Source organism: Paramisgurnus dabryanus, chromosome 3 (assembly GCF_030506205.2).
Source record: "Paramisgurnus dabryanus chromosome 3, PD_genome_1.1, whole genome shotgun sequence".
In the NCBI taxonomy this organism is placed as follows: domain Eukaryota; kingdom Metazoa; phylum Chordata; class Actinopteri; order Cypriniformes; family Cobitidae; genus Paramisgurnus; species Paramisgurnus dabryanus.
In genome coordinates this window covers 48,569,400-48,591,585 of record NC_133339.1, presented here as the reverse complement: position 1 = coordinate 48,591,585, position 22,186 = coordinate 48,569,400, and the positions used below count along the sequence as shown (strand labels likewise).

Here is a 22,186-nt window from a genome sequence, read left to right as displayed (position 1 = left end):
ATGCAGCTACGAACATGTCTAAAATTTGCAAGGTTAAATTTAATGCAATTATAAACCTTCTTAATATGTGATTTAAAATTAAGATTTGTATCAGTGTGTATTCCAAGATATTTAAAATCTGAGTTGGTTAAATAATTTAGGCTAGTTGTAAAAAAGCTCTGATTTGGCTGATATTTTTGGTGCCACTGTTTCTGATGTAGCTTAATTTTGTGTGTGTATTTGTTCACAAGGGTGTAGTAGATAGCAGTACAGATATGGAGCTGCTCTGGACTGAGATTAAAGCAGCTCGAGATATACTTAACCAAATTCAGAGCATTCGTCTGGGTCAACTTGAAGGCATACCTGTCACTGTTCAGTCAGAGGTGATACTACAGGCATATATTATAAGCAGTGATGGAATAAGATCATTATAGCATTGTAAGGGCTGAAAACTGATTGCCCCTTTATATTTGTCTTAACAGATCTCCATGGGTTTGAACCATCTCAATCTTTCTGACTCCACTTCTGCATCATGTTCTGTCAGTGCCCCACTGTGTATCCAACCCGCAGACCCGGTACCCATCAGCTCTAGTGAATGGCTAAAGACCCACGGACTGAAGGGTAACACACCAATATGCCCTGCACTGATTTTTCAGTATCCCATGGCCTCATGAAGTGTTCATCGAATGCACATTTCAGAATCTAGTCGGATATAGTAGGACATCCGGGTACTTTTTGCCTACTCTTTTATGAGTGCTGTGTATTCGGTCATTCACTTTTTTTTGTTAAATACTGTTTAGTGGGAAAGTATTCAATCTCGGGTGGATTCCCAGTCTATAGGCTGTGATTACAAGCTCAATGTGGAAGTGAACGTTTTATGGAACACACCCATATTTTGGGGTTATTCACCGTATCCCCCAGAGTTAGATAAGTCCATACATACCTTTTTCATCTCCGTGCATCCTGTAACTCTGTCTGATGCACCCACCACTAGCTTAGCTTAGTACAAAGACTGGAAGTAAATGGCTCCAGCTAGCATACTTCTCACAAGAAGCAGACGAAGCACTGCTACTTGAGCAGAGTGATTTGCTCGCAGCACCCGAGAAGCCCTCTGGTGAGGAGCAGAGAGTTCGCTCAGAGTTGCGTCAATCACTCCGCCTACGTAGCAGTAGCCTGGCTCTGCCCTCCTACGTGCTTCTGCTTATTTTTCATTTCGCTTCAGCAGTACGTCTGGGATGGCTCTATAGAGTTTCGTTTTCTCCTGCAAAAATCTGCAGGACCAATCAGCGAACAGATGGGGGTGGCTAAGAACGATGACGTTGAGGTCGTGCGTCAATTTGAGTTGTAGTTCAGTAATGGCAGCGGAGAAAGACGTGAGAAAAGCTATTCGGTCCGTTGTTGCAAAACTGCCGAATATACAGAAGTTGAAGCCGGAGCAAGAACCAGGTTTGCTAACTTTTGTTTGTCTGATTATTCTGACTTGTTGTTTCCGGACGGTTTCGGTGCATGATATACGTCACGACCACATGTTAGCGATTGGCTTTGGCAGATCCTGAGTGACTCTGGGCAGATCCAATAGTTTTAAACTTCAACAATGGACCCTTCTTAACGGAAGTAACGCTTTCCAATGGAGCCTGGCCAGACTCTCTGTACAAATGAAATGAATGTACGAGAGTCTGGTTATACCAGGCTAACGTAGCAGTGCTTTGCCTTCTGAGAATGTAGTTCCCAGTATGTATACGGTTAAAAGATCGCTGTGTCTCATATGACCTTTTTTATGTCTCATATTTGTACACAGTGTGACATATTTAAAGGAAAATGTTTGTGTTATTTTGTCACTTATTGGGAGCAGTATGCTAGCTGAAGCCATTTACTTCCAGTCTTTGTGCTAAGCTAAGCTAGCGGTGGGTGTGTCAGACAGAGTTACAGGATGCACAGAGATGAAAAAGGTATGTGTGGACTTACTCTGGGGATACGGTGAATAAGCTAAAACCCCAAAATATGGTTGTGTTCTTTTAAAATCTTGTAATTATAGGTGATTACGATATGGTGTGAAAGCACCTTTATATGGGAAGCAGTATCATTGGTTATTTCGTTTCTCATATGATATTTTGTCGTGTGCAGGGTGCTTAAAGGTCCAATTTTTCCTGATCCCATTTTTCAAACTTAAGTTAGTGTGTAATGTTGCTGTAACAGCATAAATAATACCTGCAAAATTATAAAGCTCAAAGTTCAATGTCAAGCGATATATTTTATTTAATAGAATTCCCATTTCAAATCCCACAGCGAACGGCCTATATGGACTATAGCCTTTTACTGTACTTTCCAGTTTAATGACGTCAAAATAAAAGTTTCTGACTAACCTCCGCCCACAGGAATATGTCAGTCGCCAGCTAAGCTCAATCGACTCTGGCTAAGCTAAGCTGCTGTCGTATCACAACACACAAAACAAGCTACACATTTAGAACTTGTTAAAATTTCTGATGGAGGGACTTCCAAGGAAGCAGACATGGGGACTTGTGACTTGGTGACTTGGACTCGAGTCGACTCGAGTCGCTATTTTTGTGACTTGTGACTTGACTTGACAAAAAATAAAATACTTGAGACTCGACTCGGACTTGGAAGTTAAAGACTCGGGACTTGACTTGACTTGAGACACGATGACTTGAATGACTTGAGTGTTATTCACATCATGTTTTCAGTTTAAATATAAAATATATAAATTATTTAAAAAAATAAAGTCGACCCAGCTGGTGCGCAGGCTGAGAATGTCGTTGTCATGACTGAATCACGACACTATCATTCGTCATGCCCTCTCGTACCTTACGCACACCACGCCCACTTAGATCAGATATCAACATGTCAGCCGGAGGGGTACGGAGGGTCACCAGACGGCAACCTTCAATTTTGGTCGTCATTTAAAGAGCCATTATGCCCAGTAAGTGCTTGTCAATTTGTTAATATCTGGTTAGTTGGTAGTTAGCTAATGTAATAATCAGTGTTGGGAGTAACGCATTACAAAATATAATATATTACAGTAATATATCAGTTTTTGCTGTAACGCAGTAATATAACGCATTACTAATAAAATTTTGGTAATATTTTACTCGTTACAGTCTTAGTAACGAGCGCGTTACAACAATGCATTTCAAAAATAGACGTGTTATTTTAATTTTTTTATTTTTGACCAATGCGCGTGACCAGCATCCACACAGGAAAAAGCTGCGGGTAAAATAGTAATGGCTGCGTCCCAAACAGCATACTTCCATACTATATAGTAGGCGAAAAGCCCTACTTCTCGTACTCTTTGCCTACTATATAGTATGGAAGTAGGCGATTTGGGACGCAGCGTATGTCTGTTTCCAGGTGCTGTATACAGCATGTTCATTTTTACTTTAATTTTGTATTTGACGCGTTTCTTAAAGAGCCGAATCTGGGAAGTCCGCGGCTGTATAAGCATTGACTAAAGTGGTCGCAATCAGGTCCGGTAGCGCCGCACACGCAAAATTCTGCGAATGAGAGCAAAAAGCAACAGAACGTTTCTATTGGTCTCCTGTGCTGCTTGTATGGAAGGTATTTTTGGACTTTTTTAAATTAACTAATTAAATTATAAAATAATTAATTAAATTATAAAATAAAAAATAAAATCGCAAAATATGTCCCATATTTGAAAATGAAATGCTAAAATAAAAACTAAAACATTATATTAAATTATTTCATTTTCATTTTTAACGTGATGAAGCATCATTCCGGCCAAATTGAAAAATTAAATTAAATTGATGATTTGACATTTCATTTTCAATATAATCTTGAGTCAAGACAGACAATATTAAAATAAAAAGGCACTTGAAAAGGAATCTGTAAATAATTTTTTTAAAGGCTTTTTATTCATGCCCAAGCAATAATAGGGACAAAATCAAAATGTAAAGTTCAGTTTTAATTCTATGTTCTGTTTTTCTTTTTCATTTTCATTTTCATTTTCGTGTTCACTTTTATTTTCAACTTGTATGCAAATTCAATGTTAATCAGTGGGTGGGGTTTACTTGCTAAAAAAAAATGGGATTGGCTGAAGTGTTGCCAACTCAGCGACTGTGTTGCTTCCCAACTTAGCGACCTTATTGCTACATCTAGCGACTTTTAAACCCATTTAGACAAACTTAGCGACTGTTTGGATGAATCTTAGCTTCATATCTGCACATATAGGCTACTGTGTCGCTTGTACCGGCCCACGATTGCTGGGTGACGCGGTCACGGTGAAATGTGCGCCTGGCGTCTACCCTCTGTGCATTTTCTGAGCAGTGAACAATTTAGACGGTACGAACTGACGCGTGGATGAGATTCGCATGCATTGTTTACATTTCAAACACTAAAAGTGTCTGGTCCGCTGTTATGTATGTGTGTATTTTCACACATCTGATCCAGTGAGGCGTCAGTTTAACGAGCTGAAGACATACACCGACCAGTCACTTACTTTTATATGAACATTATCTGTTTATTCAGCCTATGTGTTGTCTTTACAAGTATCGTATCAGGACTTGCGTCCTCTGTGAAATGCAAGTCTTTCAGGGTCTACCCTGTACACTGCACTGGACACAACATACAGTTCTGACCATAGCTGAAGCAAGCACATAAAGGCTGTGACGATAACGCATTACTGCATCACCGCAGTAGCCGTTTCACATGGTACGCGGCAACCGCGAGTGTTTAGTTCTTTTTCAAAAGGAGACGTGCGGAAAGCGGCAAAACGGGGGCGGTTACAGAGGGGAAGCCGAGTTGGTCCACACGCCTTGCTCGTGCACCCAAAATCCTATTCCTTCTCCGGACATGGTACTTCATGACAGGCACCCTTGAAGATAAACATATTTGCACTAAATGCTGCACAAAACGCTTCCAATACAAGAGAAAAGCTGAATCCGCTCGGCGATTTTGCCGCTTACGGCCATACGTGAGATGCCAGCTGCGGGGATGTCACGGCCGCAACCTTCTTAAACATGAAGCGTGTCATGCACAGGTGCTCTGATTTCTTGAACGGTACCGACACACTCCCTGGTTTTAAACCCCTGCGCGAATAACATCATCTCTGCAAGGAAATGTCAGTGCAATGCAAGTTCATGTGCAAGGAGTCCGAGCCACGCGCATTATTTCTCGTTCAAGGAGAAGCAGGCACTGTGTGTTGGTGATGATAATAATAGCATAATAATAATTTTAAACTATAATGGGCAAACATGACAACTATCGTTATGAAGGCAGGTGAGCGCTTACCGACAGCGCGACTCGTTATTTGGTTGAATGCTGTGTTTATATCTGGAGCTGCTGTAAGTGAATTTCTCCAGCTCGGGTTAAAAAAAAGTCTTATCTTCTTGATGATGTAAATGGACAGCTGAAATTGAAAGCATTGATTGGAGTATCCATAAGTTTTGCGCAGTTATTTACGGAATGATGCAATAGGCTATTTCGTTTTGTATCCACTTTGAAAAAATCGAATTAAACATACTAATCATAATAACATTAAAAACTATTTATTTTCGATATCTTTTGAGTTTAATATCAATTATGGAACCGTTTTTGTCATTGTTTTTAACCCATTTTTTGTACAATAAATTATTCAGCGTTTCAACAAGTTTGGAGAAGTGCGTTTCTATCCACGGAAAGTTAACCGAAAAACAATGTCTAAAGAAATAGGAATCAGGTTTTGCACAACTCACCAGAAACAATCTTAAACTGCATATTCTTTCTACAGCTTTTCAGGTTGTTATTCTATGAAATGTATTGTATAAAATGGGCTATAAACGGTGACATAAAAGTTCTATAATCAATAGTATATGCAAAAGATATAAAAACAAAAGTTAACATAAAGAAATACATATTATTTCATGCTGTTATTGCTAATATAATTTGTCGTTTTAATAATATATAAGATTACTGCTTTCCTGGGGTGGGTAGTTGTGCTGTAACCGCGTGATTTTGTTGCTTCTTCACCGCGGTAAAACAAAATCCTGTACGGTCACAGCCCTACTCACAAATCAGCGTAACACATGAGGATGAAGGGTTTAAATTGGGCCGAAGCTGAGCCCCGTCACAAAGGCTGAAGGTCTGTTCTGTACCAGTGTGCCCGCTGCAAAAGTAAGTGACCTGTCTATGTATGTCCATTCTCATGAAATGCATACAAATAACGTGCGATTATCGTGCTATACATAAGCCAAATTCCGATTTTGCGAGCATATGATACGCCAATACTTTCCGGAATTTGGCATATGTATTGCACGATAATCACACTGTGCTATGTGTATGCATTTGATGAGAATGACTGACGCCTCACCGGATCAAATGTGTGAAAATACGCACATATATAACAGTGGACCAGCCCCTTTTTATTGTTTGTTCCTCCTTTGACATGTAAACAATGTTCACGAATCTCATCCACGCGTCAGCTCGTACAGTCTAATATGTTGCTGCTCAGCATGTACAGAGACACCAGACGCACATTTCACCGAGACAGCGCCACCCAGCACTCGTGGGCCGGTACATGCGACACAGTAGCTTCTCTGTACAGATGTGAAGCTAGGATTAATCCAAACAGTCGCTAAGTTTGTCTAAATGGGTCTAAAAGTCGCTAGATGTAGCAATAAAGTCGCTAAGTTGGCAAAACAGTCGCTGACTTGGCAACACTGCTTCACATATCTATGCTGCTTCAGCCAATCCCCTTTTTATGAGCAAGTAAACCCCACCCACTGATTAACATTGAATTTGCATACAAGTTGAAAACGAAAATGAAAACGAAAATGAAAAAGAAAATGAAAACCAATAAATAAAAGAGAACATAAAATTAAAACTGAACTTTATTTTAATTTTGTCCCTATTATTGCTTGGGCATGAATAAAAAGCCCTTAAAAAAAAATATTTACAGATTCCATTTCAAGCTTGCCTTTTTATTTTAATATTGTCAGTCTTGACTCAAGATTATATTGAAAATGAAATGTCAAATCATCAATTTAATTTAATTTTTCAATTTGGCCGGAATGATGCTTCATCACGTTAAAAACGAAAATTAAATAAGTTAATATAATGTTTAAATTTTTATTTTAGCATTTCTTTTTCAAATTTGGGACATATTTTGCGTTTTTATTTTTTATTTTATAATTTAATTAATTATTTTATAATTTAATTAATTAATTTAAAAAAGACCAAAAAAACCTTCCATATGCTTGAACCTCAGAAGTAAAGAGACTTTTAAAAATCTTGCCAGTAAAATCCATTTCACCACACCAGCAATGATAAGGTAAGCTAACGTTGCTATGGTTAAAGTCCATATGCATAATAGATTGCTAGGCTATTCCTATGCTATCTACAGTTTTATTACAAACAGCAACCTAAACTACAACATAACATTAATGTAGACTTAAACATGGTTATTTAAATAGTATATTTAAACATCACTATTTAAAGTTTTTACCAGCCTTTGTATGGGAGCCTACTGTATATGCAATGTTTGGCAAAAAGCAGTGTTCCTCTGTTTGTCTATGTTTTATATGCTAGTCTACATGTAATCCTTATATTGTACTGAAATGAGCTGTTTTCCTTGAGGCCTGATCCTCCAATAGCACTTTTGATAAGTTGTGTCAACCCAATGCATGCCAGGTTTGTGCTGTGAATCTGAATTAAAAGTGAATTAAAGAATAGAAATGAAAAGAGGTTGCATGTCTTGTTATTAGTCTATAGTTTGCATTACAGTGGGCTCTAGCTTTATTGTGTTTGGTATGTCTACCATAATTTACCAGACTTTTACCAGATCATTTGTCTATGTTTATGACTCTGACAGTCATTGTTACTGTTTTTTTGCCATAAGTCTTCACTGTGCCTATTCAAAGCTCGAGGGCCAACACATAACTTCTAGATTTATAAGCATCAATAAACTGCATTTTAACATTTTATAATGCCTAGTCATACTTCTGTTATTTTGATGAAAGTAACTCAAAAGTAACGCAAAAGTAGTGTAACTCATTACAGTTCAGAGTCAGTAATATTGTAATGTAACTAATTACTTTCAAATGACAGTAATTTGTAGTATTACACTTTGGAAGTAACTTGCCCAACACTGGTAATAATAGCTAATGTAGCCCTGTGTAACGTAGCATACTGTGTTGGGGACAAATGTGGGCAAAATAATTTTGATTTATTTTTTTAAATACTTATTTTTGAATACTTCTTTTTCAAGTTTGCCACCTGAACACACACACAGAGAAAAATTACTTGATTCTACAATGTTAGGGGCGGTTCACATGTCGCGTCTTTTGTGCGCTCAAGTTCGTTATTTCAAATTTAGGCGCGCGAACGGAAGAGGTGCGACGCACTTGTTTTTTCTGGGCACATGTTTGAGAGAGAGAGAGAGAGAGAGAGAGAGAGAGAGAGAGAGAGAGAGAGAGAGAGAGAGAGAGAGAGAGAGAGAGAGAGAGAGAGAGAGAGAGAGAGAGGGGAGAAATGTAACAAAGTTTAATGTTGTACGTGAACTGTGTTTGAGAGAGAGGGAGGTGTTCAGAGAGGGGTCTGTTGGATGTTAAGCTGTTATTTGTTTTATTTGTTAAATAATTTATGAAGTTACAATTTTGTTTGATTCCAAGATGTATTTTACTGAACATGAGTATTTACAATGCAAATCCAAATTATTGTAATTTACTGATAGTTACTTACTGTATATCTTGTCACTTTATTAAGATCAGATTCTGCAGGTAAAATTACAATAATAAGGTGACTTGACTTGGACTTGACTTGACCTACTACAGGACTTGACTTGACTTGACTTGACATAGCCTGTGACTCGACTTGACTTGACTTGCCCAAGAAAAAAAATACTTGGGACTTACTTGACACTTGAAGGTTCAGACTTGAGACTTACTTGAGACTTGCACATGTGTGACTTGGTCCCATCTCTGCAAGGAAGACATTGGCTAACTAACTTTTGTGAAAAATACTGTGTTTTTTTACACATGAAACATGAACATGTTATATTGCGCACCATAAACACAATCATAGCTTCAAAAACACAGGAAAATGGGACCTTTAACCAGTAGATCTTGTAAGATACCTAAAATAAGTAAATGAAATAGGTTACACTGTCTTACGTTTGTGTATATGCAGCTCAGAAGCTGGACCTGTATCAGCTGCTGGCTTCTAATGCTTATTCTCCAAAAAAGACATTTGTGCCAATCCTGGGAAAGACAATTGCCTCTACAGTTCATGAGGTGATGTTCCTCTCCTTCCACACCTATGAATGGAAGTCTTGCTAAACTACAGTATCTAACTGACTCAGATCTGATCATATTTGTCCACAGCGGTTCATGGTACAGTTTACATGGATTGATGGAATAGTGAAGTATTTGCACGTAGATCTTCCATCATTGCAACGGTATCAGGTATGTTTGATCAAGATGGTTAATGAATGTTTTTGCTTTTTCTTGCTGTTTCCCTTACGAAAAAGAAGTATACTTCAAGTTCATTTTATAAGTATACTTAAGTAATGTTGAAGTATAGTTTAAAGTATACTTTATGTAGTAAGTGTACTAACATTTATGTTCTAACTTGTAAGTGTACTGCTTGAATACCGCTTGGGACTAAATTGGCCCACTTTTAGTATATAGAAGTATACTTCTAAGTGTACTATAAGTGTAAGAGTAGTCAACTTTAAGTGTACAACTAGTGCACAATTAGTTCTTCATTTGTACTGCAAGTGAACTCATGAGTATACTAGTAGTTTTCTAGACTTATACTTCAAGTGTGCATGCAAATGTTCTGTTAGTGTACTCTTAGTAAACTAGTATGTTACTTATTGTGTGCTGCAGGTATACTTCCAAGTGTTCTTTTAATATACTTTCAGTTAACTAGTAGTTTACTAGTCATATACTGAAAGTGTAAATGCAAATGTTCTGTTAGTGTACTCTTAGTAAACTAGTAGGTTACTTATTGTGTGCTGCAGGTATACTTCCAAGTGTTCTTTTAATATACTTTCAGTTAACTAGTAGTTTACTAGTCATATACTGAAAGTGTACATGCAAATGTTCTGTTAGTGTACTCTTAGTAAACTAGTATGTTACTTATTGTGTGCTGCAGGTATACTTCCAAGTGTTCTTTTAATATACTTTCAGTTAACTAGTAGTTTACTAGTCATATACTGAAAGTGTACATGCAAGTGTTATGTTAGTGTACTCTTAGTAAACTAGTAGGTTACTTATTGTATACTGCCTGTGTAACAAAGCACTTTGACACTGAGGATCCATCTGCAGGTTTTTATTAAACACACTCATATTTCAACAGGCAAGGTCAAACAACAGCAAACACAGCAATGTAAGGCAGGCAAATCTCGTAGTTATGAAACAGGCAAAATGGTCAGGGCAGGCAACAAACATACAGTACTCATAAACCAGGTAAAACAGATCAAGATTAATAAATACTGTACAGATAGATAAGCAGGCAGGCAAACCGCTCAGCAATGACAGCCGGTACAAATCAAGACTTTGCACTGACTGAATGTTTCCAGAGAGTTTATATAGGCTGTCTAATGAGTTTCAGGTGGCAGACTAATCAGTCCAGGCATGCGGGATTATGGGAAATGAAGTCCAGAATGAAAGTTAATATTCAGGGGGTTCAGCCATATATATATATATATATATATATATATATATATATATATATATATATATATATATATATATATATATATATATATATATATATATATACAACCTCAAATCAGAAAAAGTTGGGACACTGTAGAAATTGTGAGTAAAAAAGGAATGGAATAATTTACAAATCTCATAAACTTATATTTTATTCACAATAGAATATAGATAACATATCAAATGTTGAAAGTGAGACATTTTGAAATGTCATGCCAAATATTGGCTCAATTTGGATTTTATGAGAGCTACACATTCCCAAAATGTTGGGACAGGTAGCAATAAGAGTATAAAAGTTAAATATACATATAAAGAACAACTAAAGGACCAATTTTCAACTTAATTGGCAACATGATTGGGTATAAAAAGTGTGGCAGTGTCTCTCAGAAGTCAAGATGGGCAGAGATATTCTATTGTGAATAAAATATAAGTTTATGAGATTTGTAAATTATTCCATTCCTTTTTTACTCAGAATTTCTACAGTGTCCCACTGTAGTGTCCCATTATATATATATAATTTTTGTATTTATTATTTTTGCTTGATTAGCTCACTGATAGCATACGAAAGATTTAGCTTCAAATTGAAAGTACAATTAAAAGGTACAAGTAAAAAAATTAATACACAGGAACATTGTATTGTATTTTAAGTGCAATATATTTATATTTATAGTATGATGTTAAGTTCACTTAAAGTAAAGTTGAGTAATAAACTACTAGTTAACTAAACGTATAGTAAAAGAAAACTTGCAAGTATACCTGCAGCACACAATTAGTAACTTACTAGTTTACTAAGAGTACACTAACAGAACACTTGCATGTACACTTTCAGTATGAGTACACTAGTTAACTAAAAGTATAGTAAAAGAATACTTGCAAGTAAGCAAAGCACAAAATTAATAACTTACTAGTTTACTAACACTAAAGATTCTCCATAAAGATAATATACATTTGTACACTACATATCCTTTCAAAATTTACTTAAAATATACTGTTTCTAAAGGATGCTAAATAATGTATTTTATAAATATGCTGTCAGTGCATTATTATAATGATAACTTTAACAGATAAAGTATACCTAAAATAAACTTTAAAATAAGTTCAAATTAGTATACTTTAAAAAATGCACAGAACTTTAACTCCAAGTATATTTGTTAAAGTATACTTTTAGAAAATATACTAAATTATAATTATTTTGAAATATGTTAAAAGGTTAATTGTAAGCAAATATGTTGTAAGCATACTTTCAATATATTCAAATATGGTACATTTCTTTCTAAGTATATTTGTAATGTACTATTGCAAAGTTAAATATACTTGAAATACAATAAAGTATATTTATTTTTCACCAGGGCTATTCATTTGGCTTTTTGCAGCTTTCTTGATGTAGCTTTCGTTGTTGCATTTTTACTTGTCAGTAAACAAGTATAGGCCAAATATACTTAGACATTTCGGTCAGTATAGGTCAAGTATACTTTAGTACAATTTAAGTATATTTCTGAGAAGTACCTAAAGTACATTTTAGAGAAGTACATAAAAAGTAAACTGAAAGTATACCTTCTTATTTTAAGTTTAAAAGAAGAATACTTATAGCACACTTCAATAAACTTCTTTTTCGTAAGGGTTAAGACAGTTAGAACTGGTAAACCATTTCTGTCTGCCTTAATCAATTAACTGATTAATCAGGAACACCAGCTGGAACTGATCAACCCTCTTAGACCAGCTAATTACCATATATCAAGAACTAGAAATCACTTAATACCTCCTAAAGTGCTGGGGTCTCATTTATAAAACTGTGCGTAGGATTCTTACTATTAGTCTAAGTATGCAGAAAAGCCAAAAATGGCATACACCTAAAAATATTATGATTTATAAAACAAAGCAATGTTCCCTTTATAAGTCACAGATCACCTGCAATTGTGCGCACATGAATCATCCTCAGATCCCACCCTGCAATCCCATTCTTCCATCAAATTAGGTTTTTTATAGATCACAACTTTTGCGTACGCACTTTTCCAGCATGCTTTATTAACAAGACCTGGAGGCATTGCAAATATGGCGGTGGAGTGACGCGACTTCCTTAAAAGGACTTTGGTGCTGCGCAGAACGATTGCCGTATGACCCAAGTACTGTTAGAGCAATTAAAGTGCAGACTGCTTCGTCTGCTTTTTTTCAAGGTTGAAGCTAAGTATTGCAGAAAAGTGGATCTTGCAGGCCAGTGTTCAGTTCCTTGATTCTATGGAATCACTGGAGATAAAGAGACTGGTGTCACATATTATGTATCTTCACATCTCTCATTTAGATTGCAGGGACATTTTATTCATGCTATTTTATATAAATCACTTACAGCATGTTTAAGTTGAACAATTCCCAAGCATATGCTCCTCTTTCCCCAAGATCTGGTGGGATCTTAAATTCTTCCCTCTGTTCTGTCTTTCATGTGTGTGGTATGCAGAGGAAGCTCATGAATGCAGTGCATCTCTTTGAAAGAAGAGTTCATTATCTGAACAGGACAGGCAGTCTGCAGATATGGGGAGCCATATGTGAGCAGAGGTAAGGACCTATAGCTCTTCACCTAAAGTTGGCATCTAATTAGCTGATTTTTAGTCATAAGCTTAATTTACATTTACTAAATGAAGTGAGATGTTGGTTGATGGGTGTTAAAAGCATCAGTCACTCCATGCCTTACAATTTACATAGTCAGTGAAATTGCTGTCATGACCTTAGTCATAAACGTTAACTAAAGTTTTAACACAAGACTATGCAAATTAGTACTGTACTTCACGTTCTAGCTCAGCCAGTGATTTGATAGTAGGTTGGACTCGTGGCTACTTGCAAGACCTGTGTAGAAATATGTGATTTGCTTGATCAGGCATCATTATATAAGGTGACAGCAAAAGCGTTTAAAGGTGGGTGAAAATGCCAGCCGGACACCAACTGTGGGCGCTTGCCAGAGTTGCAAGTGCTTTGATTGCTATGACACTTTTGCTTTGTTTATCAGTCATTAAACTATGCGCTGGTTGGTTGTTGTGATATTTGTCCCACCCCTCCTCCACTGTGATTGGACGGCTGAGTGAGAAGTGACATTGACGAGCTGACGTTCATCCAAAGTTGGAAATGTTTCCGTTGAACGTAGAAAAGCGATGAGTGCTCGGAAAACGGCAGCTCCTGCCATTTTTGAAAAGTGCAGCGCTTCATTGGAAACAACTGAAAACATACGCCGGCCACCGGCGTTAAAGCCTTGGTGTACACGCCCCCTTAGAGTGATGGAAAAAGCTGTTTAAGAGTTTTGCACATTGTCTAATTTATGTAAAATCTCTCTCTATATCTCTCCCTTTCTCTCTCCCTCTCTTTCTGTCTGTCTTTCTCACTCACTCTCTCTGTCTGTCCCAGAGTACAAGTTCTTCTGGAAATGTCTGGGATAAATCTCCACTACCAGCTACATATCCAGCATGCTATCAGGCTCCTGCTACAGGAACAGCTGCCTAATAGACACAGCTTCAATGTCACTGTGTAGGTCATACAAACAAACAGGATCACTGTGACACTGTTTTTTTGTCATTTATATTGTGACAGATTTTCATTTGAACCCATGAGTCTTCATCTCTTGAGGAAATGTTGTATTTGTGTAACTCCTTATATGTTTGTTTAAATATTTTTTTAATATGATGATATTTGATTTGATACACTTTTTTTGATAAACTATTATAACATACCTGCTAAGACACACATGGAAAAGGACAGTACAGTTCAATACAGTACAGTACAGTACAGTACAGTACAGGTAAATTACATCAAGTCACTGAAATGTAGTCACATGTGACCAAATATACACTAGTCAACATTTGAAGTGGATCAAAGAAACACACACATCTCTGCTACAAATAAACACTTAACGTTTGTTTCTTAAATCTACCATTCTAACACAATTACAACAAAAGTCGATTCTTTTTGTAATCGATTAATCTAGCACTGAATCGATCGATTAATCGAGTAATCCGATAAAATTTTTGTGTGTTTTTAAACAACCAAAACAAATAATGCTTAACGAAAATGACGTGGCTGTAAAATGTTCAAGGGGCCATGTCACAGGACTTTTTTAAGATGTCAAGTAAATCTTTGGTGTCCCCAGAGCACATATGTGAAGTTTTAGCTCAAAATACCATATAAATAATTTATTATAGCATGTTAAAATTGCCACTTTGTAGGTGTGTGCAAAAATGTGCCGTTTTGGGTGTGTCCTTTAAAATGCACATGAGCGGATGAAATTCAAACACTGATCACAATGATGGTGGTTTGTTGAAATTGAAACTCAATTGTTCTGTGAATTATTTTCTGTCTGCACTAAATGACAGTGCTGTGGTTGGATTAAGGGGTGGTTTTATTATAATAAGAGCTCCTTATGACATCATAAGGAGAGCCAATTTTCAACGACCTATTTTTTCAAGTGCTTGTAGAGAATGTTTTACCAAAACTAAGTTACTGGGTTGACCTTTTTCATATTTTCTAGGTTGATAGCAGCACTAGGGACCCAATAATAGCACTTAAACATGGAAAAAGTCAGATTTTCATGCCATGGCCCCTTTCAAGCATTTGGCTTTTATTTCTAAAAAAACAGAGGTATTTGGCTCCAAAATTAAGCCTATTTATTTCATTTATTTTTACCCATTTAGTGTTTATAAGTGCCAGTGCCAACAATTAAGCACTTTAATTTATTAATGTGTACTACAGGTTAATGTGCACTCTAGCCCTGACATCAAAGTAAATATCTGGTTTATGTACATTTCTAAACCTGCAGCATTTACCATTAGGCTACTAACAAATAATATATAATTTCAGGGGTGAGCCTATTTGCTATGGTAACAACCTGTGTGTGTGCGCGCACGTGCACCTGTGTTTGTGTGTGCACGCTTGCTGTGCATGAGGAAGAGTGACACCCCAGTCAGACGTTCAGTTGCTTCATTGCATTTTGGTACGGCATAAATACATACATTCATTTTCAATAGAATGCTGCATTTGGTTTGCATCACTTGAATTACGGTGCATTTTAGGTTAAGAATCCGTTCGAAAAATCACAACATCACGTCCCGCTGTATACAGTGAATGCATGCAGCTGAAATTATTGTTGCGTGGCTACATAAAAGTTTAAGCATATGTGATGCATTGCGTGATCGGTCTGACTCGCATAAGAGAGACGAAGCTGCATGCGTGTGTTTGAAGGGGTTCTTTTTAAGCTATACTCTCTTGCAATTAAACGTGAATACGTTTACTACTTAAAAACATCAAAGCTAAACGTCATATATAGTCAAACCGCATAACGACATCGCTACACATACAGTATGGGATTAAAATCAGCGAACATCAATAGGCTTGGCTTCTTTACCTTGTTTCATTGACGCTTGGTGAAACAGCAGTGGATGTTTTCGGTTCAGAGGCTGAATGTAATGTAATGATAAGAATGCATTTATCCCAAACTTAAGACATTCTCTGCCGTTTATGGACATCTCCGCCATCGCGCCAACTAAATTCAAAATGCGCTATGATTCCAGGGGCCGTATTCACAAAGCATTTTATCTTATCACTAAGAGTACTCCTAAATCGCAGTAAAAGATTTTAGCTAGGAGTTTTCTCTTAAAAGTTATTCACAACGCCTTTCAGACCTACTTTTAGTAAGGAAAAATGATAACTCCTAAACTAAGAGTGAAAATGTGTTCGACATCGGCTGTGGCTGGATGTAACCGATCGGCGAGATTAGCCGCGTGCAGGCGGGGAGGAGCTGAAAACGGAGACGTGAAGTCGGACACGCTGTGGTTCCCGTAGTTTGCTGCATTTACGTCAGGCATGGCTGATCACGTGCCGTTTGCTTGCTTAATCGCATTAAACATGATTTGTAAGATGTAAACTACATAAAAAGTGAATTATACTGTTTTGAATGTCCGTGTATGAGCATGAGAGGAACTGAAGAGGCTTACAGCATCTGTTTTTACAAGAATAAAGTTCAACATAAGCATATATTATTTAAATACCAATGTAGTGGGGTCTACGTTTTTTATCCATTTTATTTTGATGAAGATGACACAATATAACATTGCGACTACATGAAAAGAGCTTTAACTGTTATAAAAATACAGATTTGTGAGCATTTGTGGAACTGAGGGCGTGAAAATACACACGAAACACACGTGATTGTTGTCATGTGGTGAATCCGACCAATCTTGAAACAGCTGTGTCGTCATTACAGCCCGTGCAGCTCCTCTTCGGGAACTGCGCTGGCTAACTCTGGCGGCTGATCTCGAACCGCTCTCGCGGTACTTAAAAACCATATGACACAGTCACGTGCCTGCAGCGCCAGCTTAAGTCGGACAAGATTACTAACCGGAATGCACTAGTAGTAAATATGGGCGACATACTGTCAAAATGATTGATGATGACCTTTGACCTCAGGGGAGGGGTGACCTTTTGACCTGCGAGGGAGGGGCTGACCTTTTGACCTGCGAGGGAGGGGGTGACCTTTGACCGGACCACCCACGTCGTGAACCTTTGACCTCCGGGGAGGGGCTAACCTTTGACCGGACCTCCCACGTCGTGAACTTTTGACCGGACCACCCACGTCGTGAACTTTTGACCGGACCTCCCACGTCGCGATGAACTTTCGAACCGACCGCCCACGTTGCTCTAAACTTTTGAACCGTCCTCCAGCGCTGCTCAGAACTTTTGAACCGACAGCCCGCGTAGCACTGAACTTTTAACCGGACCGCCCACATTGGGTTGAACTTTTAACCGGACCGCCCACGTCACGTTGACATGTTTACGTCCGGGGTTATCTCCGGGACGCGTTAAATCATGTCCTCCTACGATAAAACAATAAAAAACAGTGTTTACACAAGCGGTCTTCATTAAAACACATTCCAGGCTCCCATCATAATTTATATAAGGTGGGGGCCCCAATACGTCTAATAAAAGCCGGGAAAATCACAGTTACGAAAATCACAAACATGGATAGCCCGTACAGATCGTGCGATACTCCGACGCGAGAATGGCAATTCGACTTGAATCAACACGCTATGGCTCCGAAAAAACAGCGTAGGGATATCTGCTTGACAAAGTTTCTTCATGAAAATAAGAACATCGTTGCTGATGAAATTATGCTAGAAAGTAGCATAGTAGTCGGTTACAAGTTTAACAAAGAGACTCGTACTGTAATACTCTACAACACTGAGAAAAAAGGTGAATATACACCAGGACTGGACTCGCGCATAGTTTTCGGTGACAAGGACTGGACATTGTTTTACAACAATGTCTGGAAAGATCTGCAGGACTGTCGCGAAGAACCATTGTACATAGCACAATGGGATGCTATAACACCCAAAGGACGGTACAGAGTGGTGGGCGACCATTCTAAAAAGAGGCCGGGGGACTGCATCTACTTTTTCTTCTGCAAAGACAACACAAAGCTTCGCGAGCCACTGGTAGGGGTTCTACGTGACGAGCACTACACTCTCTATGAGTTGCAATTTTTGTTCAAGTGGCGTGATCTGCGTGGTATGGAAAACATTTTTTCAACCATAAACAAAATGTTCAAGTGGTGTGACATGCATGATGGCTATTGCAAAGTTAAAGTACAGCTGTTCCACCCCGAGAAATGCTCACGTGGCCAATACTCTGTAGGACCGTCTCCGCCCATTAACTACGCCCATTCGTCACGACCGTTATAAAGCAGTAGATGGGACCGCCTCCACCAGCAATGTCTCAAGACAGCTATCCAGATAACACCCCCGGTCCTTCTCTCTACATCGACGTTGACTCTTACAACGACAACGCTAACCAACACTTACCCGATGACGACCTTACCGAAGAATTCAGAGGGCCATCAGAGGAGAGTCTGAGTCGCCTAAAAGAACTGAGCGCTAATGCTGCCGATAACACACTCGATAGCACAGATGGATGCTTTACAGACGTCGGATTAAAAATCATTAAAGGAGTGATCGGAGTGCTGCTAAACCACCTCGTCAACAACAAGATCAAGCAAGAGTGTCTGGGGTGCGAGATAAACCACCCTAGTCAGCGCCGACATTCCTGTCTGTATGAACCACCCTCATACTTTTTCGACTCCCACTTTGGAGAGTTTACAGACAAGCTGTTTCAACCCATCCTACATCCCATCGTCAACTACGTTCTACAGCGCAGCGGGCTAAAGGCTGATCCTCGGGCTATTCAAGGAGCCGCAGGAGCTATTCTTCACGAGTTAAAAGACGAGCCGAACATCGTCTCGAAACTAGAAGAAATCTCAGAAAACCTGCAGGGCGACGACACAGACGCCCTAATTTTTGACATCGTCGATTTCTGGAAATCTAATTCAGTTAAAGAGTAACCATCAAAACATGGGAAACTTCTGCAGACCACGAATCATAATACCCTCTTTGTTTAAAGGGTATTACAGAAGGCAACTGATGGACTTGGTGCATAAGGCGATCGAGTCGAAAAATGACCCCGCCGCGGAAAGCGTTCGTCTTTCAAATTTCAAGGAAAAAATGGCTGCTGTGAGAGGACTGTCAAATTCATGGGACAGTATGAGTAACTTCTGCATTAAAGACCGTGTGTCGGTCTGTGCTAACCTCAGAAAAGTTTTGGACATTGTGTGTAAATGTAGAAATGAGATGGGCATTACAGAAATCATGTGTATGTGTACATATGTATCGGAGGTCTGTCTGGTGCTGATTTCAAAAGATGAGAAACACGAGATTAGCAAAATTGTCGAAACTCTGGTCGACTACATGCTCGACCGAAACATGATGTCTTGCGTACATTTTCTCGACTGGCTGGATATATTATAAAGTCATATCAATGTTACTATCTATCTATCCTACATGTAATCATTTGATTTGTAATCATGTAAGCATTTTTATTTACTTATGTAACCATTTTTGTATTCAACATCATGTAACCCCTTTTATATACTTATTTAACCATTTATTAAAAACGCCTATGTAACCATTTTAAACTCCTATGTAATCATTTATTTAGCTAATGTCGTATGTAACCATATTATGTAACCATTTAAATAAAATCTGAAGCATAAAACCTTTGTCACCCATTCTTTTGCGGACGGGGAAAAAGCTAACATGGCAGAGCTCATGAAGAAAGCATATTACACGCCGTCTAACCCCGGTTCGTTAGGAGGTAAAAAGCGTTTAAAAGATGCCGTTTTAAAGGACACGGGCGTTAGGCTTACCGATCAACAGGTTTCAGAGTGGTTGTCAGGGGAGGACGCCTACACATTACATAGAACCGCTCCTATAAAATACAAACGGAATAGAGTCGTTGTTTATGGTGTGGATACACAGTTCCAGGCGGATCTCGTCGACATGACCGCTTATTCCACGGAGAATGATAATATAAAATTTTTACTGACTTGCATAGACGTGTTTAGTAAATACGCATGGACGCGTGTGCTAAAGAATAAGAGCGGTCCGGAGGTTACTAAAGCCTTTGAATCTATACTCAAAGAGGGACGAGTTCCACAGAAATTGCAGACGGACCAGGGTAAGGAATTTTTTAACAAGCATTTTCAAGATTTGATGAAAAAGCACGACATTTACCATTTCGCTACCGCCACCGATTTGAAAGCGAGTGTCGTAGAGAGATTTAACAGGACATTGAAAAGCAGGATGTGGCGTCTTTTAACGGCCACTAATTCACGTCGATACATCGATGTTTTACAAGACATTACGCTAGGATACAACACCGGTTATCACAGGAGTATTAAAATGCGGCCGGTCGACGTCAATAAGGAAAACGAGTCCCTGGTGTTTCAAAACCTGTACGCAGGTATGAAGAACGAGACACGGTCGTTTAAATTTAAAGTAGGCGATGTCGTGAGAATTTCTAAAGTCAGAGGCACTTTCGCCAAAGGTTACGAGCAGAACTACACAGAAGAATTTTTCACCGTGGCCGCTTGTGTGCCGAGACAGCCTCCGGTCTACAGACTTTCAGATTATGATGGAGAAATCATCGACGGTGTTTTTTACGAAGAAGAACTACAAAAAATTATTGTGAGCAAAGACAAGTCGTTTAAGGTAGAAAAGATTTTAGAGGAGAAAAAACAAGGCCGAAATACTCTCGTTTTAGTCAAATGGTTAGGTTGGCCCGCTAAATTTAACAGCTACGTAGACAAAAAAGCCCTGGTGGACTTGCAACCGTCTTAAAAACGCGTAGTTCATGAAACGCGTAGTCATTTGAACCAAAAGCTACCATGGACGACGACGGCTTCTACGTCACACTACCGTGCAACGCTTCTTTGTCAGTTTACCCCGACAATCGAATATCTAGCTACAGAACAAAACTAGCGACACCTATCGACTTGAAAGGACGATGGACGGTAGGATTGTGCGAGATTGAATATCCTAGAAGCTGGTACAACTTTAACCGGGAAGACGGAGCTTTCTTGCTAAACATGTACCCCGACCGTAAGATAGATGTAACCCAAAATCCCGACAGCCCTAAGGTCGACCAACTATCGAGATTGTTTGTTTCAAAGAGATTAAATATCCATCCCGGGTACTACGCTAATGTTCAGACAGTGGTTAAAGCGATCAACGCCGTGCTAACTACATCAGGGGTGCTAGCTCTCGATCAAATAACAAACAAAGTTTTTCTGTCGGCTAAGCCCAACGTTTCATTGACCTTCTACGGAAAGCTAGCCCATATTTTAGGTTTGATACCAAATGTTCCTTTAGGACGAGAAAACTACCATGCAAAAGCTGATTTTGAAAGAGATGTCCTGACGTATGCTCCTCACCAAACTGATATCCACGCCGGCTTTTACACAATTTACGTTTACACCGACATTATCGAATACCAGACCGTGGGAGACTCGCAAGTACCCCTTTTGAGATGCGTACATATTACGGGTAAAGACAAAGATTCCGTCAGTATCAGGTACGACAAACCTCACTACGTGTCGATCAACAAGTCGCTCATCACGGACATCACAGTCGAATTAAAGGACGACCAAAATCGCGAAATACCTTTTTCTCACGGAAAAGTTGTCGTAAAATTGCACTTTAAACCGGCTAAACAATCTGTGCTTTGAAAATGAGCTATTACAATCATCGCGCGATGAACGCTGACGATTACGTCGCCTATTACCGGGACCAGGCCGGTTCTGGACTACCGGGATACGCTGGAGGCTCCGTCATGTATGGCGCCGGTCTAGGCGGTCTTTTCAGAGGATTGTTCAGAATGGCAGTGCCGCTGCTAAAAAAAGGATTCAGCATAGCGAAGCCTCACCTAAAAACGGCTGCTAAACACATAGTGTCGGACGTCGTCTCAAACGCTCTATCGAGCTTTCATACCGATAAACCTCAAGACGGGTCAGGCCTGATGGTTATGGCACGCAAACGACTGTATAAACCCCCGGGAGCGAGGAGGCGTGGTCATTCGATAAAGAAAACAAATAGCGGTCGGAAGAAACGCTCAGTAGCGCAAAGAAAGCGCAAGAAGCCTGCTAAACGAAACGCGACGGTGAAGAGATCCCTAAA

General features: G+C 38.8%; 1 protein-coding gene across 1 annotated transcript in view; it reads left to right on the top strand.

The window, feature by feature from the left end:
• The window catches only part of vwa3a (von Willebrand factor A domain containing 3A), a 94,178-nt gene that overhangs the window by 31,456 nt on the left and 40,536 nt on the right, over positions 1 to 22,186 (top strand). Inside the window, exons 9-14 of the mRNA XM_065269195.2 lie at positions 231 to 362; positions 462 to 600; positions 9,115 to 9,218; positions 9,309 to 9,389; positions 13,102 to 13,199; positions 14,040 to 14,159. Coding sequence (XP_065125267.2) covers positions 231 to 362; positions 462 to 600; positions 9,115 to 9,218; positions 9,309 to 9,389; positions 13,102 to 13,199; positions 14,040 to 14,159 — 674 coding nt within the window. The remainder of the gene's footprint in view (positions 1 to 230; positions 363 to 461; positions 601 to 9,114; positions 9,219 to 9,308; positions 9,390 to 13,101; positions 13,200 to 14,039; positions 14,160 to 22,186) is intronic.